Source organism: Pseudochaenichthys georgianus, chromosome 6 (genome assembly GCF_902827115.2).
Source record: "Pseudochaenichthys georgianus chromosome 6, fPseGeo1.2, whole genome shotgun sequence".
NCBI classification, from domain to species: domain Eukaryota; kingdom Metazoa; phylum Chordata; class Actinopteri; order Perciformes; family Channichthyidae; genus Pseudochaenichthys; species Pseudochaenichthys georgianus.
Window position 1 is genome coordinate 45,115,842 of NC_047508.1, and position 11,936 is coordinate 45,127,777.

General features: G+C 41.8%; 1 protein-coding gene across 1 annotated transcript in view; it reads left to right on the forward strand.

Moving 5' to 3' along the window:
* tdrd12 (tudor domain containing 12) overlaps positions 1 to 11,936 on the forward strand; it is a 64,395-nt gene that overhangs the window by 40,772 nt on the left and 11,687 nt on the right. The window contains exons 23-31 of the mRNA XM_071203394.1: positions 494 to 622; positions 2,063 to 2,180; positions 3,042 to 3,181; positions 3,411 to 3,625; positions 4,165 to 4,246; positions 4,341 to 4,522; positions 7,515 to 7,722; positions 8,566 to 8,658; positions 9,912 to 10,045. Of these exons, the coding sequence (XP_071059495.1) occupies positions 494 to 622; positions 2,063 to 2,180; positions 3,042 to 3,181; positions 3,411 to 3,625; positions 4,165 to 4,246; positions 4,341 to 4,522; positions 7,515 to 7,722; positions 8,566 to 8,658; positions 9,912 to 10,045 (1,301 nt within the window). The remainder of the gene's footprint in view (positions 1 to 493; positions 623 to 2,062; positions 2,181 to 3,041; positions 3,182 to 3,410; positions 3,626 to 4,164; positions 4,247 to 4,340; positions 4,523 to 7,514; positions 7,723 to 8,565; positions 8,659 to 9,911; positions 10,046 to 11,936) is intronic.

The window sequence follows — 11,936 nt, forward strand, 5'->3', positions numbered from 1 at the left end:
CTTCTTACATGTTGAACTCAAATACCTGTACTTTCTACTTCTCTCATTTCCCAAACAGCTGGTTCCTTTAGTCTGAATGTGTGTTTGGTGCGTGATCATTATTCTTTAGAGTCACTGCGTGCCTATTGGTTGGAACACGATCCGTGTATCCATCACTTCCTGGTCTTCTCTAAAGAAGAGGGACCAATGGAAACGTTGCCGTTGTTCAGCATGGAAACATTCATTAGCTAATAATGACATTATTGTTCTATTGATATAAAGGGAGGTCAGGTACTCTTTAAAGCAGCTGCTAGCTATGGGTACTTTCTACTGAAGTACACTTCAAAGCCTCTTTACTTTCACTTGAGTAAAGAAGTTTAGTCAGTACTCCTACTTTCACCAGAGTATTTTTAAACACGAGTATCTGTACTTCTACTCGAGTAAAGGACGTGAGTACTTTTGCCCTCAGTGTTTTGTGTCTGATGTGATTCTCAGTTTAAATGTCTTCCTGCAGATCATCCGCATGACTGTGGAGAACGATAAGATCTCGGTGCTGCTCGATTCTTTGGATTTCAACTCCGACGTCGGCCAGAAGACGCTGATCGTAGCCAAATCTGCTCAGGAGGTGGAAGACGTGTTCAAGGTGAGACGGCAGCTTTATCAGATGTGTATATACTGTGCTTTAAATATCTAATGTAGGACTAATATGACACCAGCAGATAAGTGAACCCTCTGATGAAGATAACACTCCACAACTGTAGAGGCTTCACCTGAAGGGATGTATAGTACAATCATGTGTAATAATGTAGATGGAAGTATTACCAACTACTGCTAAACGTAATATGCTCCAAACTAGGGGTGGAGAATATGACGAAAATTCATTTCAAGAAACTGCATTTGTTTTGTTAACTACATTACTTAAGGATTTTAAAATATCATATCATAATTCAACAACAGTACAATTAAAGCTCCTTCACTATGGTAGCTTTAAGGATCAATTTGCTGCACTACTGCTTATGTGTTTGTAGAAAAATAAACCACACCAAGCAATCTTTAGTTTTTTGTAAATCATCGTCGGATCAATTCTTCTGCATTGAATTTACTGTGGTATCTCAGTCAGTCACTGGAGATTCATTGCTATCAGTTACATACATGTTACCCTCAATGTTAAAGGGGACCTATCATGCAAAATGCACTTTCTGATGTCTGTTATACAGCAACATGTCCCCCCCCGGTGTGTCGGAACTCATGCAGCGTCAGAAAATAAAACCCTCTCTCTTTTCCTCCGTACCCAAATCTCTAAAACGGGGAACAACGGAGCTGATCCAGATTTGCGTCCGATATGACGTAACATCTGAAATGTGGACCCACGGCCCAATCAGAAACGTTGCCATCAGAAACAATGCCCGACTGTTTTGGACGTAATATGGTCGGTGTTTACATTAGCATCGCTAACACACAGAGCTAACCTGTGCTGGAGAGCATGTGTGTGAAGAAGCAGGAAGTAAAAAGGAACTCACCTTGTGGTATAACCGGCAAGAGAGAAAGCCTTTGAGCTCCAGACTGTTTCAGAAATAATCCATGATCTAATAATCCTTGCGTTTCATCACCGCAGCATTTTAGACAGTATCTGCCAGGTCCCACATGAGGCGGCATAAGCTCCGCCCCCTCTTGTTTTTATTTTTTTCAGTTAAAAAACCGTTATTTTTTTATTTAGCCTATATTTATACAGGTGAACATCTCATTGAGACACAGGGTCTCATTCTCAAGAGAGACCTGTTTATACCCAGAATCAGCACTTTAGAAACAGGAAGTGAAATAGAGGGATATGAGGCATGGCTAGAATGGGTGATCTGTTTGGTATTTTGAGCAAAACACTTCATGGACATGTTTTTATATTTTTGTATATATGAGACCTATGCTATTGCCTTTGCAATTTAGACCTTAAAAAACACAAAATTAAATACAGTTATTGTCTCATCCTACTACACTGTCTCTAATAAAAGCATGCTCCTCTGACGGTGTGAAGAGAAACCAAAGAGCTGTTCTCTTTAAAGTTAACCAGCCTTTCTTTTATATTTAGGCCGTGAGCAACAAGTCAGCGTTCTGCCTCAAAACCCACGAGGGGTTAACGCACCAGTTTGACTTTGTGGTCCAGCAGTGGAGGAAAGACATCGGCCCCGGGACTCACGTTATTCTGGGTAAAATGAACATTCACTATAAGGGATTTAGTAAATGTGTTTCGATATCTGTATGTCACAATTGTAAATATGCAGTGTTGTTTGGTGTCAAATATGTCTAATATGTAAACACAAATTCTGTGTTTTGTATTTAATAATTCTGTGTTCTTCCTAGTGCTGCTCGATTTTGGCAAAAATCATAATCTCGATTATTAAAAACGATTATCCATTTACTTTGAAAACATCCATTTATTGAAAAAGACAATTTGAACAGTATGTTTTTAACAGTTGATTACCCTGAACTTTAAGTAGAATTCAACTGAAAAACCAATAAAAAAAAAGTTACTTAAAATAAATAAATCGTTTTATTTCGATTATGTTTTCATAATCCTTGAAAGCCAACATCGTAATTGCAATTAAAATAAGATTAATTGAGCAGCCCTAGTTCTTCCTGTATCAAACGTTAAATACCTTTAATGTTTATTTTCTTAGCTTTTTTTTTTAAATGCCATTTTCTTAATGTCTTTCATTTTTTGTAAAGCACTTTGAATTGCCTTGTGTTGAAAAGTGCTATATAAATAAACTTGCCTCGCCTTGACCATTTTGGAACCTCAACTTCAGTCACTGTAAACAGAGAATAATTTTTTTTATGGGGACTCCCCCCTCCCCCCTTCATATTGTTACCCTCACGGTTTTTTTTTGTTGCAAGACTTCAAATGGAAATTAGCTATTATTAATTAACGACTGATTTGTTATATATCTGTCAGTCAGGTGAATAAACGTCTCGTGGTCTCTTCAACGAACAAAACACAACGCAAACACCGCTAATCAACACCGTTTACATGTGTTGCTTGTAGTTTGATTGTTGTGTTTGACCTTTAGTAACCTCCAGCGAGTGTCTGAAGTGTTTGGGGATCAGAGACGCCACGTGTGTCGTCCACTACGGCTTCCCCACGTCCCCCAAAGTGTTCGGCAGCCGGCTCTTCTGTATGGCCGAACACTTCAGGAACCTTTCAGACCGGGTAAGAGCAATCATAAAAATCATGCAAAATGCACTTTTTGATGTCTTTTATACATAAAAGCTCATTTATAAATAAAGTAAATAATCCCTTCATTGACAGAACACATAACATCTTCTCAGAGAGAGAGAGAGATCGGAGCATCCCTATTTATTATTATTATCTTATTCTTGATTGAATCACTTCTGCATTTGGTGTTACATCTCTCTGGTTTCTCCTCCTTTCCTCCCAGGATCAGACAGGAAGTCCTCGCCTCACCCGCTCGGTCTTGTTGATTTCAGAGAGGAACGCCTGTCACGTGGTCGGGGTTCTGCGGTATCTGGAACGCGCCAACGCCCCCCTGCCCCCCGAGCTGCTGGACTTCGTTCGGGGCGTCAACACGGCCCGTGAGGAGCAGAAGACCCACCAACCTCTCTGTGGATACGTCAAGAGCTACGGGGTCTGCAGGTATTTTACGGTTTTTATTTCAAGTTTAATCCTTAGTTTATAATTACATCAAGAGCTACGGAGTCTTGGACGTAATATGGTCTGTGTTTACGTCAGCATCGCTAACACTCAGAGCTAACCTGTACTGGAGAGAGTGTGTGTAAAGAAGCAGGAAATAAAAAGGAACTCACCTTGTGGTATAACCTGAGAGAGAATCTGGTTCAGAGAGAATCCTTGATGTGGTTTGGAACAGGATATGGCGTTTAATCACCGCAGCATTTAGCTGAGTATCTGCTTCTCTATGCACGTGTGCTCCAAAGGGAAAAAATATCTTTTTGGTATTTTGAGCAAATGACTTCAGAGACGTTTGGTATAGATATGGCCCTATAACATATTGTTCAATTATAGCATAATAGGTGTACTTTAAAGATGTAGTGATTTTAGAAATTAGAACATTAAAGCCCATACACACTAATAAAACTCATGTTGCTATTTCTGTTATTGTTCCCTTTATTTCCCTTTGGTGTTGTTCCTGCTTCACTAACTGTTTTCCTCTGCAGAGACAGCAGTGTGTGTCCCGATCGCCACACCTTCGTCTCCGAGCTGGATCAGTCTGTGCTTCCTGCCTCCGGAGTCATAGAAGTGAGGACATGAGGGTTCCTTAAAACACCTTTTTGTTATTTCCAATCCAGCAACAGAGCCCATTGATTGCTCTAAATGTTTTCTGTCCTCCCAGGTGGTTCCTCTCTACATTAAGACGGCGTCCGTGTTTTACGGCCGTATCGTCAGGAAGGAGGACGGAGGTTTTCAGAACATGGCGTCGGAGATGGAGGATTTCTACGCCGACAAGAAGCCCGGAGTGGAGGACATTCTGGAGGGAGGATTATTCGCTGTGCAGGAGGACAACTTTTACCACAGGTCTGACTAGGGATGGGTACCGAGCCCCGGTATTAAAGGGGCCCCGGGGCTGAATTATTAAAGACCGTGGTACCGTTAAGCTCCGACGTTATCGGTACTGGAGACATGTAAAAGATATATACGTCCTATGTATTATTGCTACATAAATATTATATTGCAGTTTTAGTTTCACCAACTCCGTTTCTATTATGCAAAAAGACTACAACATGCGTCTATGATGTATTTTCGATCTTTCCAATCCAGACAAGAGATCTTTCTCCCTCGTCTGTGTGCGAGGGGGCGGGGCAGTTTACACACACGCAGCTGCTACATGCAGCGACACACACACACGCGCGGCAGAGACAGCGGAGAGAACTAAGCGATCCAAGGTGTGGTTAAACTTTACCCGTCTCGATGCTCATTGCCAAAAGTGCAATAAGAGTTTAGCATGTAAGGGCGGTAACACGAGCAATTTATCTAAACATCTTATAAAAGTGCTCCACATTCAGACGGAGTCGCGTCGACTGTCTTTCTAGCAGCTCTGTAGCCCCGTCCACGAGTAACGTTTCCACGTCAGGTGTTATGTATGCCTTAATCTTCCTCCAGAAGAACCGTTAGGCCTTTGGCAGCATACCTGTCTGCCCCACCTGTGTTGCTCTGTACCACTGTGTTTATGCAGTAAGTACTTGTTTTTTACATTTCTGTAAGTTCACGTTATTTACGATTTTGTTAATTCACCTTTTATCTTTTCTTCAAAGGAACCGATAAGAGTACCGTTAAAGCACCGGATCGATAAGTGGTATCGATAAAAGTAGTAGTGCCGTTAAAGCATTAACCATACCCTAGGTCTGACTGGAATCTAAAACAAATTGAGGGAGGGATCACTATAGAGGAGATTTTGCAAGCTAGTGGACATTCATTTGAATAGAGAGGCGAAGTCCCGCCCATCTACTTCCATTGCATTGAAGTCAATGGAGAGAGAAAACGTATCTTTCGATCCCGTTTGAATTGTGCCACGAATTACACACATGTTTGTCAATCTGAAAAAATAATTTCCATGTCAAAAAAGTCACAGTTTGTCGTAAAACTGTTGAAATATAAGACGATGAAAAATACGCAACTAGAAAGACTACAAATCCCAGAGTACATTAACGTACACATTACACTCGTGTTACTCACCGAAACCTTGTATAGCCGGTCCCGCATACTGGCTCTCACGGAACCGACTAACTCCCCTTGTGTGTGTGTACAGCTCTCAACATGCCAAGACTTGTAGTGATTTTCACCTCTTTTAATACTTTATTCTGAAAGAAAGAGGTGAAATGTACTAACGTGACGGCCATCTTGGTGTAGGTGACGTATGCAAGACCAGAGTTGTAGTTCATTGAGCGCTTCACACACAATTATCTTTTAGATTGACAAACATCAGATGTGTAATTCGTGGCACAATTCAAACGGGATCAAAAGATAATCTTTCTCTCTCCATTGACTTCAATGCATACTTTTTACGAAATAAGGTCCCATGGAGGAAAGGGAGGGACTTCGCCTCTCTATTGATTGCACGGGTTATACACCATTATTATTGTCTGCTTTGCACAGTTTGAGGGTTAACCATTGTTAGTTCTTAAGTTGACAGCAAACCTTGTTCAGCCATGTTTTATTAAATTACCGTACTTTTCGGACTACAAAGCGCACCTGCATATGAGCCGCAGCAGCTAAATTGTCCGTCTGTCTTGCTCTCGTTCTGTCTCTCGGTTCCTCTTTTACTTTGGCGCGCTACCTGTCTCACTCTTTTCCGGCCTCCAGCTTTTCCTGCTGGAGCCCGCCGCTTAGAGGTGGCGGGCGCGGACCGGTCCTAGAGCCCGTAGGGTTAAAGGTGGTTAATTTTACCTGTAAAATCCATAGATTTAGGAGGTTCCCTAGTGGCCGTTAGCTGTACAAACAAATGGGGGGAAAAGTCGCGGCTTATAGTCCGAAAAGTACGGTAGGTTGGATATTTTTGGTGCAAAAACCACAATTTCCCCGATCCAATTATTTTCCTTTAGCATCAGTACAAGTGGATACAGATGTAGTAGTAGTAGTAGTAGTAGTAGTAGTACCTTTATTTATCCAGGAAAATCAATTAAGAACAAATTCTTATTTACAATGATGACCTGACAGGAGGCAAAGGCTTCCTGAGGGGATGGGGTTTGGGAGGAAAACAAATACAAAGACAGACTCCGGGCACTACAGAACCCAGGAGACAACGCAAACACATAGACCAAAGATGACAGGCATAGCAGTTAAACATATAAAAACTCTAAAACAATATGTCTGTGGTTCAATCAGTCCCAATCAGATACATAATAATAAACTTGATTTATATGGCACCTTTAATGCTTTACAGAGTATGACAAAAATAATGACCATAAGAAATGAGGAACATCATTAAAATATGTTAAAACATGAACAGTGCAATTTCTTAATGGATTTAATGACTGTAAGGGAAACTTCTGCAGCAATGGAGAGTCAGGACTCAGAGAGACACGAGGGGAGTTGGAGCTTTGATGTCAAACAATGATAGTTTATTACAAGTCAACGGCCGGAGAATTCATATCACAAGTCACAGCAGCAAAAGGTTCTGACTGCACGGGTGGGTTGTCATGTCAATTCTGACCAGCATATCTCTCGATAGACCTTTTTAACTAGTTCAGAGAGAGTTGATGAGCATATTGGGGGATGGGGCGTTAACATCTGGAGACACAGGAGATGACTCATCTGTGGAGCTTAGCGTAAAACCCCCTATGTCCGCTAGGTCAAGCCATAACACTTATAGTATCAACATACGACTGCAGGGCTGATCGTAAATGTAAACACACAGTAAATGTTAAATATCTTAGGAGTAAGGAAGAAGTATTCTTTGACACTTAGGAAGAAAGAAGAAATATTCTCTAACAATAGGGAGATCATTAAACAGAGAATTGCAATAATCCAAGCAACTAGTAATAATGTCTTTGCTCCGCCCCCTCTTCAGAGTGAAGGTCCTGTCCGTCCCCGACAGAGGAGACCGGCTGTTCTTCACAGTGCTTGTCCGATTCATCGACGTGGGGAAGGAGAAGGAAGTGAAGTCCCATCAGATCCTGAAGCTCCCGGAGAGGTTTCACTCTCTGCACGGCCAGGCCGTGGAGATCATCGTCTGCCGCGTCAAACCAGTGGACGCTGAGACCGACTGGCACCCAAAGGTTTCATTCTCCATCTTTACTTTGATGTCTAATGTCGTATGCCATCTTCGGAAATCCCATACAACACTTAACTTCCACGTAACACTTCACGACATCCGGTAACACTTCCGGTTCTTCACAATAGAACTCCAAGTGAACACATATAGAAATAGTGCATGTAAGTTAACACCTGGTTCCCTCGACCTAAAACTATTGGGATTGTTCCATAATTTCCAACGTTTATTATATTTACCCGTTTAGTTCAGCAGGATTGTGTAGCTGACCGTTGAGCGGCCCGACCAAGCAAGTAGGCAGAGAATTCAAATATAACCCGGTGTGGGCATTTATTCATCGCTGTGGTACAGGAGACACAGCCTCAATATTGCTGCCCAGGTGAACACAGTCACCAGCCACAAGGATCTCACCCACACTACCAGCCTCCTAACAGACAGGAAACACAGAGCCTAAATACACACCCACTAATCAGCAATTAGACACAGGTGAGGGGGGAGCAATTGGACACAGGTGGGGGGGAGGAGGAGACAACACAGGGCACCAGGTGAACATAATCAGGAGTAACAGGAAGAATGGGAGGGGGAACACTTTTCAAAATAAAAGACATGTGCAATATTCAAGGCCCGAAGCCGTTAGTCCAAGGATAATCTCCACATATTAACACCTTTATGATTTCTGAACTAAAAAGCTAACATTAGGCTAAAAAGGAACTACAGCACGGTCACATGACTTCACGTCTCCACCGCTAAGTTAACGACGGCTAATTATGGGCGTGATGCCGTTTAGTCGTCTCATTTAGACATTCAGCCTTGTGGTAATAATGTGATTTGATTATTTTTTTGCTCACAGGTCACCAGAGCCATCAGCCAGAAGATCCGAGGTCTTCAGCATCGAGCCAAAGCCGTCTTCAGTCTGGGAAACACGGTGTTCGTTGATCCCATGGTACGTTTCTACCTGCCAATCACCTCCTTTTCAATTGGTGGTTAATTGATGGACAGATGAAGTCAGAAACTATCATCATTCATTTGTCCCACAGCGAGGATATTTTCATTGTTACAGCGCCAATAAAAGGCTCAGTAGAATGAGTACACTAACATATTGAATAAAAAAGCAAGCACACATTTATGCAATTAAATCAAATCAGTATACATTCATGGTAAAAAGTAAGCAACAGTAGTATGTGAACATATAAAGGTATTGAAGTAGGAGCCAGTTATAATGTTAATAAATAGTGAAAAAGTGTATATTATATAGTTATTGTTCTCTCACCAGCAGTAGGGTATTATTTCATAATTACCGTAATGTTCGGACTATAAGCCGCAGGTGTTTTAATGTTTAATTACCATATGTAAGCAGTCCAGCCTTTCGGAACCCGTTGGTGATCGTGGATGTTTTGACACTCCTCCACGCCGTCAGGATCCACTCGCAAACTTGAGCGGAAGTTGCTTTTCGCATGCGACCAGTTTTGGTGAATGATTTATCGCCGCTAGTCATCCACGCCTCCCACTGAGCGAAGGGTTGGTGCATGAAAACTTCCTTTGCACAAACTGTCTCGCTCTCGTAATGTCCGTCTGTCTCGCTCTCGTTCTGTCTCTCGGTTCCACTTTTACTTTTGCACGCTTCCTATCTCACTCTTTTCCGGCCTCCAGCTTTTCCTGCTGGAGCCCGCCGCTTAAAGGTGGGGGGCGCGGACCGGCCATAGAGCCCATAGCGTTAAAGGTGGTGGACTGTAACCTGTAAAATCCATAGATTTAGGAGGTCCCCTAGTGGCCGTTAGCTGTAAAATTCCATAGATTAGCCGCACCGTTATATAAGCCGCAGGGTCGAAAAATGGGAAAAAAGGCGCGGCTTATAGTCCGAAAATTACGGTAATAACTGAAGGTACTCGACTACTTTTTGAAATGTAAGGTTTCTCCAAAAGTAAATAAACATGATTTTGTCTTCAAACCTCAGTCTCTATAATAAAAAGGGCTGGACAATTCTTCGAAATCTTATCCATAGTGCTACATCGAACCCTGGCCTACAAACGGTGTCCTCTTTAATCATCCCATCATATTCATTTTAATATAATGTGATTAATGGTTTAAAAATGATCATTCCCTCGAACATTGCAAATAATATCAGAGTTGCAAAATCTGTCAAAAAGTCAGTTATTTTCTTTGGTCACTTTTTTAAATAATTACCTTTTTTCCCAGGTCCGTATGACGCAGGTCCCGGGTATGAAAACTGTGATCAATGAGTACACCGTTCAGTCGGAGATCCTGAGCTCAGGGATGGCCGTCAGTAACCCCGAACATCTGGAGCTGCTGAAGGCGCTGTGCATCTCTGGGTGAGGAACTCTCTATGAACCTACTTTAAAGAGTCCTCTCCTGTTGATGTTCAGTATATCAGTATGTAGTGTCTCTACTTTAAAGAGTCCTCTCCTGCTGATGTTCAGGTGTATATCAGTATGTAGTGTCTCTACTTTAAAGAGTCCTCTCCGGCTGGTGTTCAGGTGTATATCAGTATGTAGTGTCTCTACTTTAAAGAGTCCTCTCCTGCTGATGTTCAGGTGTATATCAGTATGTAGTGTCTCTACTTTAAAGAGTCCTCTCCTGCTGATGTTCAGGTGTATATCAGTATGTGGTGTCTCTACTTTAAAGAGTCCTCTCCTGCTGATGTTCAGGTGTATATCAGTATGTAGTGTCTCTACTTTAAAGAGTCCTCTCCGGCTGGTGTTCAGGTGTATATCAGTATGTAGTGTCTCTACTTTAAAGAGTCCTCTCCTGCTGATGTTCAGGTGTATATCAGTATGTAGTGTCTCTACTTTAAAGAGTCCTCTCCTGCTGATGTTCAGGTGTATATCAGTATGTGGTGTCTCTACTTTAAAGAGTCCTCTCCTGCTGATGTTCAGGTGTATATCAGTGTGTAGTGTCTCTACTTTAAAGAGTCCTCTCCTGCTGATGTTCAGGTGTATATCAGTATGTAGTGTCTCTACTTTAAAGAGTCCTCTCCTGCTGGTGTTCAGGTGTATATCAGTATGTAGTGTCTCTACTTTAAAGAGTCCTCTCCTGCTGATGTTCAGGTGTATATCAGTATGTAGTGTCTCTACTTTAAAGAGTCCTCTCCTGCTGATGTTCAGGTGTATATCAGTATGTAGTGTCTCTACTTTAAAGAGTCCTCTCCTGCTGATGTTCAGGTGTATATCAGTATGTAGTGTCTCTACTTTAAAGAGTCCTCTCCTGCTGATGTTCAGGTGTATATCAGTATGTAGTGTCTCTACTTTAAAGAGTCCTCTCCTGCTGATGTTCAGGTGTATATCAGTATGTAGTGTCTCTACTTTAAAGAGTCCTCTCCTGCTGATGTTCAGGTGTATATCAGTATGTAGTGTCTCTACTTTAAAGAGTCCTCTCCTGCTGATGTTCAGGTGTATATCAGTATGTAGTGTCTCTACTTTAAAGAGTCCTCTCCTGCTGATGCTCAGGTGTATATCAGTATGTAGTGTCTCTACTTTAAAGAGTCCTCTCCTGCTGATGTTCAGGTGTATATCAGTATGTAGTGGCTCTACTTTAAAGAGTCCTCTCCTGCTGATGTTCAGTATATCAGTATGTAGTGCAGCACCTCTTTTCACCCCCTGTCTGAAACCAGAGCCCAGTCTGCTCTGACTGGTTAGCGGGCCGGCTCCAGTGTGAGAAAAAGTTTTTAGAGAGTACTTGTCCATGGACAAGTGAGTTTGGCAATGTACTTGTCCGAATACATTTTTCACTTGTCCAGAAAGGACAAAAATCTGGGCCACTGGAATCTTCTTCTTCGCCATCGTATTTTACATTTTCCCATGGTTTTTATGACACCGCCAACGTAAGTGAGCGGTAACATTTTACTGCATCACAAAAAGGGTTGCGTATCGTTTGTATTGTAACGATTCTGGTTCTGCTTTTCGATTCCGGTTATTTTCGGTTCCGGTTCTTTGAGAGGGTCAAAATAAGTCCCGTGACAAACTGGGACAAATCTGTATTCCTATTTACAAATCACTTCATACTGTTGCATTTCTTACGGTTATTGAACACAATTATATAAAAATAATCTCTGCATTGTTTAGTTAGTTCTAAGTGGTGCAGTTTGAGAATGTACGATTGGCCCAGTGTCCTCTGATGCTACACTGCAACCTGCCTGTGAGACACAGTCCAACCACACATGTCCAACACATAGGACATATAATAATAATACATTATATTTATAGC